The 20,382-nt window shown below is 39.9% G+C and overlaps 1 protein-coding gene across 5 annotated transcripts in view; it reads left to right on the forward strand.

The window, feature by feature from the left end:
- The window catches only part of vps13c (vacuolar protein sorting 13 homolog C), a 94,720-nt gene extending 75,662 nt beyond the window's left edge, over positions 1-19,058 (forward strand). For 4 of the 5 annotated variants that reach the window (XM_083760100.1, XM_083760102.1, XM_083760101.1 and 1 more), the window contains 13 exons: positions 1,015-1,151; positions 1,755-1,836; positions 2,056-2,169; positions 3,004-3,079; positions 3,772-3,935; positions 4,629-4,674; positions 5,295-5,418; positions 11,356-11,470; positions 12,925-13,016; positions 16,069-16,192; positions 17,163-17,246; positions 18,125-18,266; positions 18,490-19,058. In XM_083760100.1, coding sequence (XP_083616226.1) covers positions 1,015-1,151; positions 1,755-1,836; positions 2,056-2,169; positions 3,004-3,079; positions 3,772-3,935; positions 4,629-4,674; positions 5,295-5,418; positions 11,356-11,470; positions 12,925-13,016; positions 16,069-16,192; positions 17,163-17,246; positions 18,125-18,226 — 1,260 coding nt within the window. In that variant the 3' untranslated portion in view covers positions 18,227-18,266; positions 18,490-19,058. Of the gene's footprint in view, positions 1-1,014; positions 1,152-1,754; positions 1,837-2,055; positions 2,170-3,003; positions 3,080-3,771; positions 3,936-4,628; positions 4,675-5,294; positions 5,419-11,355; positions 11,471-11,970; positions 12,779-12,924; positions 13,017-16,068; positions 16,193-17,162; positions 17,247-18,124; positions 18,267-18,489 lie in introns of those variants that run through there. The other variant, XM_083760104.1, reaches the window with a different exon arrangement.
- The last annotated feature ends 1,324 nt before the right edge of the window (positions 19,059-20,382 follow it).

A 20,382-nucleotide genomic window follows, 5' to 3' on the forward strand; every position in this document is an offset into this window, starting at 1 on the left:
AGGCAGTACCTTGTGCTCTTTGTCATGTAAAATGGAAACCCTCTCTGATGAATGCGGAAGACAAGAAAGGGCCAGCTGTCTGATATTGTATATTGGTTAATGAAGCACTGTTAGAAGTCCACCTTTCCCCATAATACAATTCAAGTTAATTAATCTTGTCAGGCGTCAGCAAATTTCTTAAAATAAAGCTAAAAATTACACTTGCGTGAAGTATTTTATATATTGGCCACATGGCGGCTTACATCAATGTGACGGCCCTGCCCCTCTGCCTCCACTGTGACTAGCCGGCAGTTTCAGTCATAGATATTAAAAACAAATAGATGCCTCACTGGCCGCTGTTGTTCATTGGAGCGACGTGTCTCAGAAATGAAGGCAGGAAGTCAAACGGAAGTGCTGAAGGCATTTGCTGAAGGCACGCTGCGTCGCTGCCCAAGTGACGTCACCCATGCAACTCCTCCACGCAGGCCGTCAGACAATTGGCCAAAGCTGATTGGGGTGTGGCATGTGGAGTATATACAGTAGGGAGCTCTCACTCCACGGGCTTACTCTCTCTCTGTCCTCCCTGGAAGCAGGACCTGCTTGGGATGCCACCTGGCCCAAGGGCCTAACTAACCTTTTGTTTAAGTTATGTTTTACACCATTTAATACAACACGCCCACAGCACTCTCCACACATCCATACACTGCAGACATTACTGATAACTGATATCCTCACATCCCACACAACATTATTGCCCTTTTTTACTTACTTTAATTTAATATATATAATTTAAAAACGTTTATACTCTTGTGTGGACTCCCTTGTTTTGTCATACATCCCCTAGTGCATGACATCAATCATACATGTAGTGCTCTAAACAAACCTTAAAGTCCATAGACTTGGCAGTCTCTAAAAGTGCTCTAAACAAACATTAAAAGTGGCTGCCATATGACGTAATCTTCAAAAGCCATGGACGGGCTAGCACTCCTCAAAAAACTATTAAAAGGGTGAGTATCCTTCCCGTCTGTCTTCCAGCTCCACCTGAGCCTGTCTCTGGGTTCGGGCGGAGGAGACGAGTCCAGCCAAGAGGAGATGGTGGCCATTGAGTCCCTCAACCTGCTGCTGAAGAGCATTGGAGCTACGCTGACCGACGTAGATGACCTCATCTTCAAGTAAGACCTCTGCATTCATCTGCACATGAATGCAGTCATTATTGTACGTACGGTATAATAGTGTATGTAATATGTATGGTTAATATTCCAAACGAGATGATTGGTTAAGTCATAATATTGCCGTTCTGATAAAACCTTGGACAGCGACGTAGATTTTGAGAGAATAGACAGTTCTGTCTGACCGTAAACAAGGAAGTGAACGGCTGTCAAAAAATATATTTTAGTGATCCGGTTTTATATCATTAAAAAAGACCCTAAGACGTCCCTACACGTCCTGGGCCCTCTACGGGTGTAATTATAAAGACGTGTGGAGCACTTAAGCTGTTAAAAAAAAGGCTAAATACTATTCAGGATTTAAATTCAAATATAGCGAAAATAGCTGATCTACAAGCTAATTTTTTTTATTTTCGGCTATTTTTGCTACATCATTAATATGTAATCTGGCGCTATGGAGTGAGTGTGGAAATATAGTAGCCCTCTCCATCGTCAACGTTACCCACCCCTGCTATGAGAGGTTCATTAACCCCCATCCATCATCGCTTGCTCTCTCTTCCTCCGTCCGTTCCCTCCTCTCATCTCTTCACTCTATCTCTCCATTTTCAGGTTGGCCTTCTTTCAGGTGGAATACCAATTCTACAGGAGAGAGAAGCTCATGTGGGCTGTGGTCCGACATTACACCGAGCAGGTACTGATGATGGTGATGATGACAATAGTCATTATTTGGGCAAGAACTCTTGAGTGTGTTCAAAGGGTTCCATTTACAGTGAAGGTTGGGGTCCCAGAGATAAAATGGGGGTTCGTACTTCGTAGCCTAATGCATATCAAGCTGGGGGTCTTTTAAATGTAAACGTTTGAGAATCACTGAACTACTATATGCTATTCTGACCCACCCACCTTCCTGTAGTTCCTGAAGCAGATGTATGTGCTGGTACTGGGCCTTGATGTGCTGGGAAATCCATTTGGACTGATCCGAGGTCTGTCCGAGGGAGTAGAGGCCTTCTTCTATGAGCCTTTCCAGGTAGAACATGATCCCTGCACACATGCACGCACGCACGCACGCACGCACACACACACACACACACACACACACACACACACACATGCACACAGTGGTGGAAAAAGTATGCATGTTGTACTTAAGAAAATGTATCGATGCTGCTACTATGTTACAAGTAAATGTCCAGTATTAAAAATGTACTTGGACTAAAAGTACCAAAAGTAAAAAGTACTCATTGTGCAGAATATGCCCCATTTCAAGTTTTCAAATGTTTAAACTCTTTATTCTCACAATAATCAAAATGTACAGTAACTAGTAACTAAAGTAACTAGTAAGTAAAGTTTTCACATAAATGTAGTGGTGTAAATGTGAAAGTACTGGAAATTAGAAATACTCAAGTAAAGTAAAAAAAAATGTAATTGATACAGTACTTAAAGGTATATTCAGTGATTTCACTTAATTCAAATATCACTTATTTTTTTGTTTTGTTGTGATAATCCTCCCTACTATAGAGTGTGCTGGCCATATAAGGAGTTCCTCCCTGTCCCCAGTTAACCCCTGGGGGTCAAAAAACCTTAGGTTTCGTTTTTGACTCTCTATCCTGATTGGACGAAAGGCTGGGTCCCACAGCCAAAAACGAAACCTAAGGTTTTTTGAGTGAAATCACTGAATATACCTTTAAGTAAACATACTTTTGCATTTGAACCACTTAGCAGACATTCAGAGTCAGAATGACGTGCAATGAGTGAGCAGGACTTTTCATTTGGCACTCGGTTGTTGTGCAGTTCAGATTCAAGTTGTTCATTCATCTTCACTGTGTGTGTGTGTGTGTGTGTGTGTGTGTGTTTTTCCCAGGGTGCTGTGCAGGGACCAGAGGAGTTTGCGGAGGGTTTTGCGATCGGAGTGCGCAGTCTACTTGGTCACACAGTTGGTAAAGCAGTGGTGTAGTCTACTGTTATACGCTATATACATACTATGCAGTGCCAAAGTTTTGTGGAAAATAGCGTATACTGTCTGCTAATCATTTCATCCACTGACCATGCACGAGTGTATAGCCCAGGGGTCATCAATGTGTCCGTGGCAAACTTTAGATTTTATTTTTTTCACATCATTATAATGTTCTTATTGTGATCATAAGGCACAATTACTGAATGGCATGTCTCCAGGTTGTCTTCAGAATATGTATGACACTTATTTATCACGACACTATGACATAATATTAGGAGTCCAACATTTGTGTCATTTTGACAAAAAAATTCCACCACAAGCCATGACGATGACCCCTGGTATAGCCTATACGTGCGCAGGGAATAATTATGGTATACCGTCTGAACAAACCTATGATACGGCACTGTGGTAAAGCCTAAATTACCATATGTAAATTTACAAAGGAAAAGAAGTGTGCATTGTTGACATGCTCTCTATTTTCATACGTTTCAAATGTAGTCCTACACCTGCCATGTTGAGGACCAACACAGGTGTTTCCATTTGTCTGAACAGTCTGATTGGCGTAGAACTAATTAATTTGCTTGCAACACCTGTTTGGTCCTCAACATGGCAGATGTAGGACTACATAAATATACACAACAAACTGATGCAATATTATTTTTTTACGTCACCTAGGTGGTGCTGCAGGCATGGTGTCCAGGATCACAGGGTCAGTGGGGAAAGGCCTGGCAGCCATCACTATGGATAAGGAGTACCAGCAGAAACGACGTGAGGAGATGAATCGTCCACCCAAGGACTTTGGAGAGAGCCTGGCCAAGGGAGGGAAGGGCTTTCTCAAGGTGAAGCTCAACTCATTGTTTCTGAAGAGGTTGATGATGTGTGACAGAATTCTGCGGTGGAATTTTGTCAATTTCCACCGCATCTATCCTTTCCCTGTCCGCCACTTCTACATGTACATATTATATATGGTATATTCATTTAGAAAAGATGTTAGAGCATGCATAAAGTGAGTGGATGTACAGTATGGATGTACAGTATGGGCCGTCGAGGCTAGAAAGTAGTTTTTTGCCACTCAATAGGCATTCCCACATAACTTCCGGGTGTGATGATGATGTCATGTGCATACCCTCTATTACCTGGATTTCACTGTATCCCTTTTAGGTCAATTTATCCTAACATTGTTTACCTTGTGGCAATTCCTCATCTGGTGTGTTTCTTCAATTCCTCATCTGGTGTGTTTCTTCAATTCCTCATCTGGTGTGTTTCTTCAATTCCTCATCTGGTGTGTTTCTTCAATTCCTCATCTGGTGTGTTTCTTCAATTCCTCATCTGGTGTGTTTCTTCAATTCCTCATCTGGTGTGTTTCTTCCCCAAAAAGTTACCGATCTACAAGCTCACAATGCGACTAAGTATCAATATAAATAAATGACCAAGTATAAATCTGGCCTTAGTATTTCCACGTCACTCTGACAGTCAAGCTGAATTTCCCCTTGGGGATCAATAAAGTATCTATCTATCTTGTCTCTTCCCAGGGTGTCGTTGGAGGGGTGACAGGTATCGTCACCAAACCTATGGAGGGTATGTTACGCACGCACGCACACACACACACACACACACACACAGCCCCTTGTCTTATCTGGTTAATACATTTGAGCCTCTCCACTTTGGCTGTCTGTTAAAGACAGTGTTGGCTACCTCATGTGAAACGGACCAATTAATAAGTAAACTACTGTACATACAGCATGTCATACATTTGACATCAGTTATAGTTATAAATTAAGCAAGTAAAAATGTAAACCAAAACTTATATTAGGTACAGTTGTAATAGGGTGCCCATTACTTTTGAGCACTATTGCTTTTCTGAGATATTGTGATTCTACTTAAATGTTCTTAGCTGCCTGGCATAGCGATCTGGGAAAGGCAAGCGTGTCGCAGGTTCGAATCCCGAACCCGACAAACATAGCTGCATGTCACTACCCGTCTCTCTACCCATTTCCTGTCGATCTACTGTATGTTATCAATAAAGGTGGCGGCGGTGGCTCAGGGATAGAGTGGCTAGATGGTAAGGTTGCCAGTTCGAATCCGGGCTCCCACAGAGTTGCTGTCGAAGTGTCCTTGAGCAAGACACTGAACCCCTAATTGCATACTGTAAGGTTTGAGAACCACATGGTCTAATCCCCCAATGCGTTTCGCTCCAGGTGCGAAGAAGGAGGGTGCCGCTGGCTTCTTCAAAGGCATAGGGAAGGGTCTGGTGGGTGTGGTAGCCCGCCCGACCGGAGGGATTGTCGACATGGCCTCAAGTACCTTCCAGGGCATTCAGAGGTAGGACGCTGGATATTCAATTTGTAGTGCTTTTGACAAGTTTTCTTTATTTCCGTACATATGTCATTTTGATTTTGGCACTTTGTGGTTATATTGAAATACTTTGCACTGTGTTTTGTGTGAATCTGTTGTTTACCTCAGTAAATGTATTCTGTTGGTTTTTTTTGTACATTGTTGCTGTCTGACGGAAACCATGTCTCACCATGTCTCAAATGTTAGTTTTTTCATAAATGATTGCCCTATACGAGTATACGTCATACAAAAGTGCGCCACAAAAGTATAAAAATGGCTGATCTACAAGCTCACAATGGGTCGCGATGCGAGTGTGACGCCTTGTGAGCTTGTAGATCAGAGATTTTGCTTTTTTTATAATATTGTTTTGGATATACAAGGTTTTCACCTGACAGTGATGACATACCCAGAGTAATCTAGTAAGAGAGTAGCGACACGCTTTGATCTTGCCGCAAAGCAGGGTGCTATGGTACCAAACATTGGAACTATCCTATTGAGCACTTCCACATTCCATTGTTACAATGGGAGTCCACGCTAGTGTCGCCACTCTCTCACTATATTACTCTGGACATACCGTAGCGTTTAACATGAATGCTTATCGTGTTGTGTGCTTAATGTGTCTGTGTGCTGGCCATAACCATGTTCTATCTCTTTGTGTTTTTTTACTCTTGTGCGCCGCTGACTAATGTTTCCATTCTGTTTTCATACTTTTTGTCTCATAAGTTAATACCTGGGATTGTTGATTTGTTTAGTTGTGTGAGTATTTGAGCACATTAAAACAGCACTCCTCAGTCATTAGATGTAAGTAGTATAATGAGCAACAAGGTTGACTTTGCTCAGTAATTTAAATGGAAAGATTTTCAACATACTAATAGTGTTTCTTCTAGGCTAGCATTCGATACAGTGATGATGGTATTTGAGTGATGACGTATTCATTTTTAGATCATTACTGTTATGATCATGCTGCAGGTGTTCTTGTTTGACATTTTATTATGATAAGAGCTCTATTTTTTTTCTGGCAAGCACGGGCCATTGGGACATACAGTAATAGTGAATAGCAAAACCATAGGTAGAGGTGTTCTTTTATCAAAGCCACCAAAGTTGCTTGTGAAAAAGTATTCATTGTGTCTCCTCCTTATTTTTACCTTTACTAGGGTATTTGATACAATGTCAGACAGCCTTTAGAGTATTCGTCATTAATTATCATGGTTAATTATATCCAAAGGAACGTAATAATATAGCAAGACAGCAGCAATTGACTATATTCACATACCGGCCATTTTACTCTCGCACAATATTTGCAGATTTGGAAGAAATGCCACTCTGGGTGGCTCTTAGTTTAAAGCCAAATTCCAATAACCAAAATATCGGCCACTCGCTCACTCACACTCGCTCACTCCAGCATGGTGGTGTTACGGTGAAATTGGTGACCTGCTGAAATATGTGACAATCGTGTAGACGTCACATAATGTCAGTGTCTGAATGCAAATCGTTGCAGTTTGTTCATTAGCAGAGTTCATTTTGGCCACAAATCCACAAGATGGTAACATATTTCAGCAGGTCACCAATTTCACTGAGTGAGTGAGTGGCCGAGATTTGGGGTATTGGAATTTGGCTTTAGTATGACTTACGTGCAAAATGGCTGCTGTGTGAATATGGTGAATTCAAGGGGCCAAGCACCAAAGGAGAAACTGCAAAACGTAGTGGATGAAATACTTTACAAATCAGTGAACACATAGGACGGTCCTGCTGTAAATGGCATTCCCATTCCCGAAACAACTAGACACCACTCACAAAATGTAATAGTCTATCATTCTTGATATTTAATGTGGAATGTTATTTACATTTATTATTTTGTTGCTTATTTGAATAATATAATTTGAATAATACCACGATACTTCTGTTTATCTTCCGTTTATTTTGTATCTTTATTCTGTGACTGGCTACCGCTGAATGCAACTGAACTGACTGTATACATTAATGGATTCAAACTTTTTTTTTCGTCTCAAGAAAATGAACCCAGCAAAAGAGGACACATCTGTGTACAGTAGCCTCTTTGGTGCATTGGCCCCCTAAACGTTTGATTCATTCTATTCTCATTTTAGGCCTGAAGGCAATGACAACTAGAAAAGGTGAGAAGGTGTGTAGTTTTGCACCATGCACTCTGCATACAGCATCTCTCACTTGAGAGGTTAAATTGGTAAGACTGAGGAGAGCTGCTTTGAATTAAACTTGGGAAGCTGTCTGATCATGGTTGTGCTAGTTTCTGCTAGGCTACAGTATGCTGGCATGTTGTTTCCCTTGCAGGTAGCCCAGGAACGGGTAAGTCTCTGCATTGTGTTGAGAGTGAAACCATCCATTGTCATACTGTGTGATGCACATGTATAATTGGGACTGGGAAAAACGAGATTGGATTAATTCCCTACACTCACCCATCCGTCATTTTAACTATGCTACTGACCACATGTACCTTGTCCCCCTGTACGCCCCTGTCCCTTGCTGCAGCATTGTGACATTAAACTTGCCTACACCCTAAGGAAAGACCAGAGCTTCTGTCTACTGTACAATTCGACAAGCCCTGCTAAAAAAGGGGGATATAGCATTTTCAACTCACCAATGTGTCTTCATAAATGTTCAATATATGTTAATGGCATATATTGACGAGACATGTTGTTATCGTAACTATAATGTTGAGAAGCATGTGCATTGTCCTATTTTATTCAGAAATGTTGTGAAAGTCTTTTTTGTGTTTAGTACAGATGTTATGAGAAGATAATACCGTATTTCCAAATAGTAGCCCAGGTGTTTTATTAGGCAAAATCGTTTTGGACCCCGGGCGTTTAAAAGGAACCAGACGTCTATTTGCAGTAGGCTTTTATATATTTCTTTAATTAATTGTAACCATTATTTGGTTACAATTCCAATTAGGCTGAAGAAACTGCAAATAATAGCCCTGGCTTTTATTTGGGGTTGGATGGGGTGTTTAATATGCAAAATTGTGTCAGAAAAGAAATTGTGCTTTTAAAAAGAACCGGGTGGCTATTTGAGGCAGGGCTGCTATTTGGAAATGTACAGCATTTGATGGCCAGGCCATGCATCTGTTCTCTCCTCTGGGACTGGCTGACTGACTGAAAGAGCGCACGGCACTGCCATGAACACAGTTTGGCGTGCTTCTAACCACAACCATTAAGACCAAGCTGAAATGTTTCAGCTCCTAAACACAACCATTAAGACCAAGCTGAAACGTTTCAGCTGAGCACAAAACAATTTCGTCCACTATAGCTATTTGCTACACTCACCAGCAGTTGAGACGAATAACAGTTTAAAGTCCACACTAATTATCCATATCATCATCATCATCATCATACTATAATTCTAACAATGTCTGTCCGTCCGTCTGTGTGTGTGTGTGTCTGTCTGTGTGTCAGAAACACCGCCGTAGCTCCTCATTGCCTGCACCAATCGCTCCCACTTTTCACACAGGCATTGACCATATGAATATGGAGGGCGTAACGAAGCCCTTTTTTTGATTTGACACAATGATTATTAATGAATTTATTAGTGAATTAAAAACGCACCGGGGGCAAATATCTCACAACGGGTAAGGGCTAGTAATATATAAATGATGGATACGGGGTCAGGACAGATAGGCCTTTTCGGGCAGGGGACAGAATAAATTATGGACTTAGACTGTTATTCGTCTCAACTGCTTATTCAATCCCCAGATCACCTGCCACACAACATTGTAGCAGGCAGTGGTGTATAACAAGTACATGTACCTAAGTACTGTACTTGCAGTAAGTACAATTTTGTGGTACTTTTACTTTACTGGAGTATTTCCAATTTTTACTTTTACTTTTTACTTATTTTACTTGTGACAGAGTATCTAATCTATAAATGCACCAAGTCTCTGTACGTAAATACGTTTGTACGTCTGTAATCCACGCTACCTGAGAACCGTTCGCCCCACCAATTTAAAGTTCGACACACGCGTTCCACACCCCCAAAGGGAGTGCGGTGCCCGGTGTCGAGTCCGTCGTGTAGCCTGTTGTCCAGAACCAGCACAAAATGCAGTCCAATTTGCTTTACGGTACAATACAAAGGAACAATATATATTTTGAGTTATGTAATTAAGAAGAAATAAAAAAAATAGCACATGGATTTTATGCTGCGACCAGCTCTCAGTTAAATTTTCATAGTTGGAATGTTCTTACAGACCATGATACATTTTAACCTTTTAAATACATTTAGAACCATCGTAAAATGTTAAAGTGTTGCGTGCCCTCTCAGCCAATCAGGACACAGGGTTCTATCCATCAGTTGGTTGGTTTTGTAATATAGCAGCACTTGAACATTTGGGACCAGCCGACAAGCCAGATAGAGTGGCTTATACGTCTACCCTGGCATTAAACACCATTACACAGTGGTGGAAAGGGGGGGGGGGGGGGGGGGGGTTGTACTTTACTTGAGTATTTCATACTTCTTCTACTCAACTTTAGTAGTTACTTTGTAGATTTTGATTATTACAAAACATACATTAACCACTTCAGCCCTATATACTGTACATTTTGGTATTTGAAAATAGCTGATCTACAAGCTCACAGTGTGTCGCATAGGGGTTTTTATACATTTGAAAACTTAAAATGGGACGTTCTGCATAATGATTAAGTAGAGAGTAAGTATTTCTATATTGATACTTTTACTTAAGTAAAACGTTTGAATACTTTTTCCACCACTGATTACAATAATACAATTACTAATTACTTAACTACTGTCAGGTCCAAGGCAGGTTCAAATGCAGCTATGCAGATTAGGTACTGTAACTTCCATACCACTCCACCATTCTCTTGCCTTCCATCCCCACATCTCACCAACACACTGATCTTGCTCCCAAACCAACTGCCAAACTGCCCATTGGTGAGTTCTGAAAAGCATTAACTCCACTGACGTGACTGACGTCCATGAAGAGCCATGTTTCATACACAGTAATACTCATTCCTAATGCACTGAAAATTACCCAGTCCATTCTGCGTAACCTGACAAACTTACTGTTTCATGCTTTCACTGTAGAGGTAATATTGCAAGGTGAGATATCGCAACTCAGCACATTATGATGCAACTCGAACCACCACCCCCCCTCCCCTGTTTTCGATCATGGTAATGGCGGAAACCTTTTTGTGTTCTTTTTTGGGCTGGCATTGTTCTGTTCAGAATGGAGAATGCAGCGGATGCCAGTGCACCATCACTTAACAGCAAGCATCATGTTGCATATGAAGTCTCTGTAGTGGCTGTTTAACTTGTGTGAGTCCACGTCTAAACTGTGTGTTCAGTTGCTTCTTAAAGTTGCTCCCAAAAGTACCTTTGAATTCACATGTGAATTCTTATGGCCTATGGTCTGTCTACACCGGGGCTCCAGCAGGCGCGTCAGTGTCGCCGTCAGGGAATGTTCCCTATGTAATCAATGAAGGGTGGCTCCACTGCCCGCGTTGCGTGACTGCATTAAAATTGCCCCGGGTTAGTTTTTTGACGCACGCGACGGAGACGCAGCGCGCCCGGTGGAGCCCCGCCATTAGAGCATAGGGATAACTTATCTTTGGTGCTGCAGGAATGGAAAAAATATGCAAGTGCAAATTGCTTGTCTTTGTGTTTCGTTGCCTCTGGGGCCTTGCAAATTATTAAAAACCCATTATGTTCTTAAGAACAGCAGATGGCCATGAATTAAATACACAGGCTTCAATGAGCATCATGTTCTTTATTCCTGAATGTCATGTCTGTTGCTTTTTTTTTGTCGGACATCAGCGATTATGCTGAGACTCAGCAGTGTTCCCCATTTCACTGATTGACGTGTATCCGTTTTCAGTAAGCTGAGTCTGCTCGTGTGTGTGTGTGCGTGCGTGTGTGCGTGCGTGTGTGTGTTGTGATCAGGGCTGCCGAGTCGACAGAGGAGGTGACTAGACTGAGACCTGTGCGACTCATCAGAGAGGACGGCATCATCAGACCGTACAACCACACAGAGTCCCACGGTTACGACCTCTTTCAGGTGGGACCATCTCCCTTTCTTTACCGAGCTCCTCCTATGGCACCGTAACATGCAGCACAACCATTTTATACTGTACTATAAACGCCAGTTATATCTGTAAAATCATTAAGACTAATAACAACTTACGCTCTAAACTCGGTAAACTAATAATAACCGTACTTAGTTGACTGAGGTTGGCTCGCTCTGTGCTTTGTCTAAAGTCTAAAGTTGTTAGTTCAACAAACATTTTCTTCTTTCATTCTGTTATCTTTTTCCTCTTATTCTGCATGTTGAAACATACACTATCTCAAAGCAAAATCAAGAAACAGTTATTTTATTATTATTATAAAACAATAACATATACTACTTATGTTTAAATAAGAAAATCTAGATGAAGTGAATGTGTATCCTTTTTTTGTGAGATTTATCTATTTTTGCATCTATTGCAATGTTCAATGTTCATTTTTTTAGTTTTCAGCTTCTAATTTCTGTCTTTTCTATCTTTCCTTCTTTTTATGCAGCCTGATGAGGAGATTGATTGATTGATTGATTGATTGATTGATTGATCGATTTATTGGTTGATTGAGATTGTCAAATTCCTGAATGAAAATATATTGTCACTCCTGGTTAATATCTAATCTTTATAGAAGCCTGAGCACAAGATAACTATGTTTCTTTTCCTTTGTTCTTGTTCTTGTTGTGCATGGCAAGGCAAATATCTCTCTTCCTATACTTTAGGCATATTAATAAATTATATTTGTTTTTGCCAGATTAAGTTTATTCTCTTCTTTTTTATTGAAAACTAGGCATGACAACCATTTGTAATCTATCGAGAGACATTGTATAATGTATGTGGTACCCCTGTAGAAGTTAGCACTATTTTTGTAAAGGTTTTGTAGCATTCATTTTTAAACAGTTAATTTCATAACTGTGTATACAGTATATATATATGTGTATCTGTTCCTGTAAGTATTTATTCCATTCATGGCACAGGGATTTTCAAATGGATGTCCCATATTATGCAAAAGTGTCATTTACCACAGCATGACTGACAATACTTTGAAATGTATATTTTCAAACACATAATAGTATGTATATGCTCTACCTACAGTAGGAAATGCTATTATATGTGAAATAATGTACCGAACAGAAGACCAAATACCCCCCGGGGGATGGATTTAATCTCAACTATTGATTGCCTTAATGATCATTAATGTACAGTGTATGTATCTAATAATGGCCCTAATAGCATTTCAATGTCCTTCAACACGTGATGTTTGTATTGTGTGTTGACAACCATTGTTTAATAAAAATCCACAACTTATTCAACATTGGAATAATACAGTTCTTCTCATGTCTGTTGTAAAAATCATCAATCAACATACAGTACATAAATATGTGTTGCATGTGTGTACACGACACGTACTTGACATCGATGTGTGTTGATGAGAGAGGTTGATGTGTCTTTGTTTTAGAGGTCAGCCATCAGGCAGCTGGAGGGGGAGGTGTTCAGAGACCACTGTGAATATCCTGGACACAGGAAGACCAACATCATTGTCACTAACAGGTATGCTACATGATGCATACTAAAGTACCTACTTTAGCTATTTTTGGATTTGAATTCTGAAAAGTAACAGTTTTGGACATATGAGGTTTCCACCCGACAGAGACCATTTTGTAGAATCGGCCTCCGGTCTAAATAGGTGAAAGGGGCCTGTTGCGCACCTTCGTCTAGGGTGAAGGAATATAACATAATGTGCGAGGAGACAGGGTTGAAAATAACTCTTAGCTCTTTTCTTTGTCAACAGAGACAGGACTCAAATCCTTGTGCTTTTCAGTTCACAAACAAGTATTGGCTTCAGGGTGCGGTTTACATCTTAGCAAAAGTATCTAGAAAATAAAGGTTTACCCCTAACTCAATCCCTAACCAAGAACAAAAATACAATACTAAACCCTAACTAACCTAACTAACAGAATTACAATAAGGAGAAAAACAAAAAGGGACCTAACACCCTTACGAAAGGACAGAAACAAAGATATAATAATAACAAACTAGGGTTTTACTCTTAAAGGGAACAAACAGATTACAAAAGGAGCTATGGCAAAATTTACAGAACAGAACGGAATCGAAGTCAAAGAAACTAAAACAAACAAAAGCAAACAAAAGGGCAGGCAAAGGTTGGAGGACCAGAGGGACCGAGTCTCTGCTGCAAACTGCTGTCGTCCTCTCCAGAGCAAAAGTTCAACTGAGGCTTTATAGGCAACAGCCAACTAGGCACAGCCAACTGGGATTAGGGTGTGGGCGAAGACACCCAATCAGGAAGGAGGGGCAGGTCCGAACATGGACCTGTCACTCTCACAGCCAAGTCTGCGTTCAATCATTCACTGCCAGCCATCAGCTTTTCTCACTCTCCAACATACTCCATTCAGCTCCATTCAATACCTTACATGAAACACAGAAAGAAACAAATTATAATACAAGCCATCCACAGAAGACCAACATTTCCATACTATAAATATTATTCACAGCTCAACTAATTATCATCATAACAATTAACCATCACAACATCAATAACAAATACTCAGAAGGACCATGGTCCGTAACAGGGCCCTTGAGCAAATACCATGGGGCAAACCTGCCTATGAGATATCTTGTAAGAAAAGTTAATGTCTAGTTGTCTACCCCTGAGTGATAAAGGCAAGGTCCCACTAGGGTTGGTGTTTTTATTGACAAAAATGCATAATTCCGTTGCTGTCCGGAAGACAACACCTAACTCCATTTTTGAGGTTTTAGATTTTCTGTCATAAATCAATGCTATTGAACACCCATTGATATGATATATCATATATCATATAGTACTTTATTGTCAGTTCACACTGAAATGTGTGTTGCGACCCAGCAGCCATGTATGCAGAACACATATACGTACATTTGACATAGAAAGAACAAAACAAATTAAAGACATGAAGGCAAGATCAATGTTAACCCCTGGCTTAGATAACCCCTGGCTACAACTCCTGATTAAGCCTCAAAGTCGACTGGTGGACAAAGTATAACGACTTACATAAGTACACGGACAAACACTAAACATTAAGGCATACAAGGCACGCTGTGCAGCCGCTGTGCAGCCTACCTCACAGAAGGTACGTCTGTGTGTTGGTTCAAACTATTGACCCAATGAAAAGTATTAAAAAGTGCTTCAGCGGAAACCTAACTCCATTTGGATGTTGTTTTTTTATTTTGTATTAATTTCCTGGAAAATGTATAATTTCTTTAGATATATGATATGTGATATATGATGAACATATGCATTTCTAAATCTGTCTGTCACAATTCAGAAGGATAAAAAAATGGTGTAAGGTCACAGGGCCACTCATTGGTTCAGGGAACGTGAATGAACTCATGCCTTTAGCGTGAATGAACTCATGCATTTTGCATGTCGATCTTGCTATTAGATTTTGAGCTGTCTTGTCTGCATGTGAAAACTTGGGGCTAATAATGGCCTAATGTTGGTAGGGCTGTCACGATTACACATTTAAGTTGACGATTTATTGTCACAAATAATTGTTATAATAATAAACGATTTAATTGTTTCAAAAAGTAAAGTAAGTAAGTGGCACCGAAAAGGTGTCTGCTGAAGCCGAGGCTTATATTGCCTACTCTTTTTAATTTGAAACATAACTCTGTTTTTTAAAACAAAACGTAGTAACACATTGTCAAAAATGTATTTCACAAAACAAAAAATATAAGCAGGGCTTAGATTATGTAATAATTGTGAGAGGCCTAAATGTTGCTGTTGTACTGAATATTGGCACGATTGTGATAATGAAATCACAATCACTACCCTACACTATTCTACATGTACAACACTATGAGTGCGATATTTCTTAATAGGTGTTGTTTAAAGTGTTACCGAATATATTGGTGAATACATTTGCTATTGAAAGTTGCTTAATTAAGCAATATTACACGAGAGGGTGTGGTTTAACGTGATTATTGCCACGACATTGATGTGGTAAGGAACGAGACGAAGTTGAGTTCCGCAAGCATCACTGAAGTGTTCTACAACAGTTTCTACAACAGTTACCCTTAAAACTAAGAATCGCTGAAAACATATATATTTTTAATGACAGATGTAGTCACTACGACCACAAATGTCCCAAGAAACTAGCTAGCCTAGCCACCGAGTTTGCTAGCGCTCTGGGAAAACAGAGCAGCTGAATTCTTTGTTTTGATTAGGTTGTGATTGGTGCTGGTTTGATCCACGGCTAGAAGCCGTTTCAACCAATCAAATTGCTTCATCGAAACGACCTGTTGTAGAATTGTACTGTACAGATTTAACTTTAGTTGAGCTACAGTAACATCAAACTAAATTGATATATTGATAACTCAGTTATTTTATGCAGTCTTATCTTATTCCATGAGTAATTTAAAGATTTAAAATCTATAGGCCTACTGTATGTTTATCATTTGTATTTGTGTCGCCTTCAAAATGTTGAAACCACATCACCGCATATTGGTGCAACATTTTCTGCGTGTTAGTAGTATTAGTTGTTTTGCTACGGCTGGTGCTATAATATAGTGCTAATTAGTTTTATTGTAAATACTTCATCTACAGGAGGGTGATGTGCGTGAAGGAGATCGACTTTGTCAATCATTTCAACAAAGAGTGGGAGTTTTTGTTTGAGAACTTCAACAGGCCTTCGACTGTTGTAGGAGCAGAGCTGAAGATTTACTGCAAGGTAACAGAACTTATACCTGTACATAAATGAGATGAGACTCACAAAGTTGGGTTTGGAGCATTCAATTAACTGTATGAACCCTAGCATCTCCTATTCTGGAGAGGCCATAATGAGCAGAAATAGCACATCTAGAAGCTCGTTGTGAGCATGTAGATCTCCATTTTCAGCTAAAATAATTGGTGTAGAGGAGGAAAAGGAGACGACAAAGTATTGACATATGGGGGACCTGGGTCAACTGAAGTATATGGGGTTTAACCCATTAAGACCTGGAACACATCTGTGTGCAGATCTACAAGCTCGTAGCGTGGGACTTGAGCTTGTAGATCTACTTCTTTTTTTTCTTTTTTTTGTGTAAACATGTGCAAATCTTTGAATATATATTCTTTCACAGCAAACATTTTAACTAAAATCTTTGCTTCTGGGGGTCCCTGGAACAAAATCCATTCAGATGGGGGTCTGTGGCATAATTCATATAATTGTGGGGGATCCTTGACGTTTTCAGAAAACTCATTTTGTAGAATCAGGTCCGGAGGTCTTAATGGGTTTAAAGGTATCTTCAGTGATTTCACTTAATTCAAATGTCACTTTTCTTTTTTTGTGATAATCCTCCCTACTATAAAGTGTGCTGACCATATAAGGAGTTCCTCCCTGTCCCCAGTTCACCCCTGGGGTCAAAAAAGCTTAGGTTTCGATTTTGGCTGGAGGACCCATCCTTCATCGCCTTCCTCCAATCATGATCGAGCAGAGGCGGGCCTTGTTGTGCGTGTTGTTGGCCTGTCTTGCGTCCCCCCACTGTAGAACATAATTATGCATGTGCACATCTTGTTTCCAAATCACCCAAATCACTGAATGCTCCTTTAAGTGTGCGAGTATCCTTTATCCCTCCTACTGTACGTATGCTCGTTATGTCTCGTAATGTAAAATGACATGGTTTTAGCATGGTTAATAGTCTGGGTATTGTGCTGTACAGGAACAAAATAAACTGAAGATCCAGAAGAGAGACGGCCAGGAACCTGTGAGAATTATTAACCTGAGGGACCAAACCATAGCCCTGGTACAGTACGGTTACTTGTGTGTGATTGATTGATTGATTGATTGAAAATGTAATTAACATTATGTAGAATGGGTACAGTTCAACAAAAGTACAGGTCAATACAATCTGCTAAGAGGATAAAACCAGAAAAAGACTTGTTTACACCAGGGTCCTCCATTTTCAATTAATCAGTGTACAGTCCAAATACTGGACAAATACTCTGATAGACTCAGACACCTGTTGTAGAGTGCCTCTGTACATGATATTGTGGATGTAATGTATAATGATGCATAGTTGCATACAGTATACGACGTGCTTGTGCCAGTGTTGATTTCGTTGACTGAAACTATGACGAAAAATATCCGTTGACTACCTTTTTTCACTGGCGAAAACTAAATAAAAACTAAGCTATGATGACTAAAACTATGACTAAATATACTAACAATTTTGTCATGAAATAAAAATTGGACTACAATTAGACTACAAAGAGATCATTTTATGTTTGGTTGCACTCGGGCGTTGTGCTCTGAAAATAGTAGATCCACAACCTCACAGCGTTGTGACCTTGTAGATCGGCTATTTTCAGCATGCAACCAAGTGTAAAATCTGCCTTTACAACGCCACCAAGGCACTGCCAAAATGCATTTTTGTCGACAAAATCAACTGTAGATGTAGTTGACTGAAATCGTATATTTAGTCTACTAAAACTACTACTAACATTTCAGGTGACTAAAATATGACAAAAACTAAAATCTTATTCAAAAGACTGTGACTAAAACTAAATCAGAATTTGCACACTGGCTTGTGCGGGTCATTGTATGCAAACCTGGGTGCTGTATCTACACGTGTTACTAAAATAACTTGCGTGCGTGCGCTTGCTCTTTTGATTTCCTCTCCAGAACCTCCAGGAGGCTATAGAGCAGGCACGCTTGGCCCAGCAGCAGCACAAGATGGTCAGACAGAAATCTCAGCGCTTCCTCAAACCGGCCAACAAGCCATGATAGCCTACTGCACATCGCTGTTGCTGATGGACTTTCCACTCTGACCTGAGATCAGATTCTAAAAATGTCTTCTACATCCTGACAGTTTTCTGAAAAAGCTGTTTCTATGTCAGTCGTTCTTCGATTTTTCAAAAATAGCAGACCTACAAGCTCGTAGCGCGCCACTCGGTGGCGCGCTATGAGCTTGTAGATCTGCTATTTTTCAATAGCTAAAGCATAACGCATAAAGCATAACACCAAAACGGGTTCCCGCCCAAAATGGGCTAGAAACAGTATTGCACTATAGCCTTACATGATACCTCTAGTCTAGACAGATGTGTTAATTAAAAGATTATTTGTCTTTGAAAGTAAGACACAGTGTTCAAGCAAGTCAGCTGGATTCGAGTCTTGACTTATGTTCAAACATTATTCAGTTATTTGACTTCAGGAATTTAAATGAAACTATGTGATGCATAATGATATGAACAATCATCCAGAAAGGTTCAATATACTTACAAAATGACTTCAACTGCCATCTGCTGTTTATGTATGTACCAAAGTAATGCGTAATACGCCGTAAGTTTAATATGCAATGCAGAAATTATTATTTGAAGTTATGTTTTATGAAATTGGTTATATATTTGTGTTTAGATAAAATATATTGTTGTGATTCTGACAGGAAATGAAGACGTCGGCATATCTTTGTCTATATATGATTCTGACATTTCTCTGTATAATGCTTTGAGTCAGAGTATTGCTGTCTTTGAGTTTAGTGGCACAGCTACATGTTTGTCATAAATTACCTTTCTTATGTAACATGAAATATTTTCTATAAAACTATAATTTCATCTAATACTATGTTCTTTTGAAATTTCTCACCTGGTTCATATACTCATATGATATAGTCGGGCCTGAGTCAGTGACACGTTGAATACATTTATTTCATAATGACAGATCCCTTTGCTTTGCATATTGAAATTTCACTTTTGTATCTCAATCAAACTAAACATCAGTACATTGGTGCAACTGTTGACTAATTCAAACAATAGTGTGATAAATAGTTACTTTTGGGGGCTCATACATGAATTTCTACAGTAGGCATTAAACTCGTTGTCATTGTGATGACCCTTTCTGCCCTGTCTGTTGATTATTAACATCGAGCCAGATCCTACCAATGCTACTGACATGTTGTGATAATTCTGTGTAGCCAACTGATAGCAATAATGTCCTTCTGTTATCACAACCAGTAAAATAATGAACCACTTAATTATAATTAACCACAAGATTTTCACATCTTAATGTTTGGCTTCATGGGTGTGTAATTGATAGAAATAAGGCTTTTGTGGGAGAACTGAAACAACCGACTCTTGTAAACCCTAATGTCGCTATTCTGGGCATGTCATAAGTGAGTATTTGGTGAAAATGGCATAATGCAGGGGTTCTCAACATTTTTGGCCGGGGACCCCTGGAAATGCTTTGGCAATGTTTCGGGACCCCCGCCCCTCCCGACCTCCAATATAAATTGACTGCTACAATACCCTTAATAATAGCGACAATACACCATAAATAAATACTGAAACCAGATATAATCATTAGGGAAGGTGTGAAACCAGATATAATCATTAGGGAAGGTGTATGCATGTACTATATGTGTACTATATGTAAATTCTTAATTTCCACTTTACAGCCATTCATATATATATATATATATATATTTTTTGTTTTTGAAAATCATTTGGGGACCCCCCAAAATAATGTGGTGACCCCCCGAGGGGTCGCAACCCACGGGTTGAGAACCCCTGGGCTATAGCCCATGGTCTCGGAGTGATTTTCGTCTTTTTTTTTCAAATCCTCGAAAATGATGAAAAACGGCATGCTATAGTATGCCGTCCCAGGCCATGGGGTTATAGCCCATGGTCTCGCAGTAGTACTTTCTCACTTGAACTGAGTCAATGGGTCCCTAGACATGAACAATCAACGAGGTGCTCGTCCGCCATAGTGCCACGAATGACGCAATGGCCACATCAAATATGGCCAGCATCGTCTAGGATCAAAATACAACTTTTTTGTTTCTGGGTGTATTCGCACATGTAATACCTCCATCCTGACTAATTCAGGTGTGTGGAATTCGTTTCAAGGTCAATAACACCAAAAACAAAATCAAATAACAATTTCAC

Source organism: Protomyctophum parallelum (assembly GCF_964188405.1).
Source record: "Protomyctophum parallelum genome assembly, chromosome: 2".
Taxonomy (NCBI): Eukaryota; Metazoa; Chordata; class Actinopteri; order Myctophiformes; family Myctophidae; genus Protomyctophum; species Protomyctophum parallelum.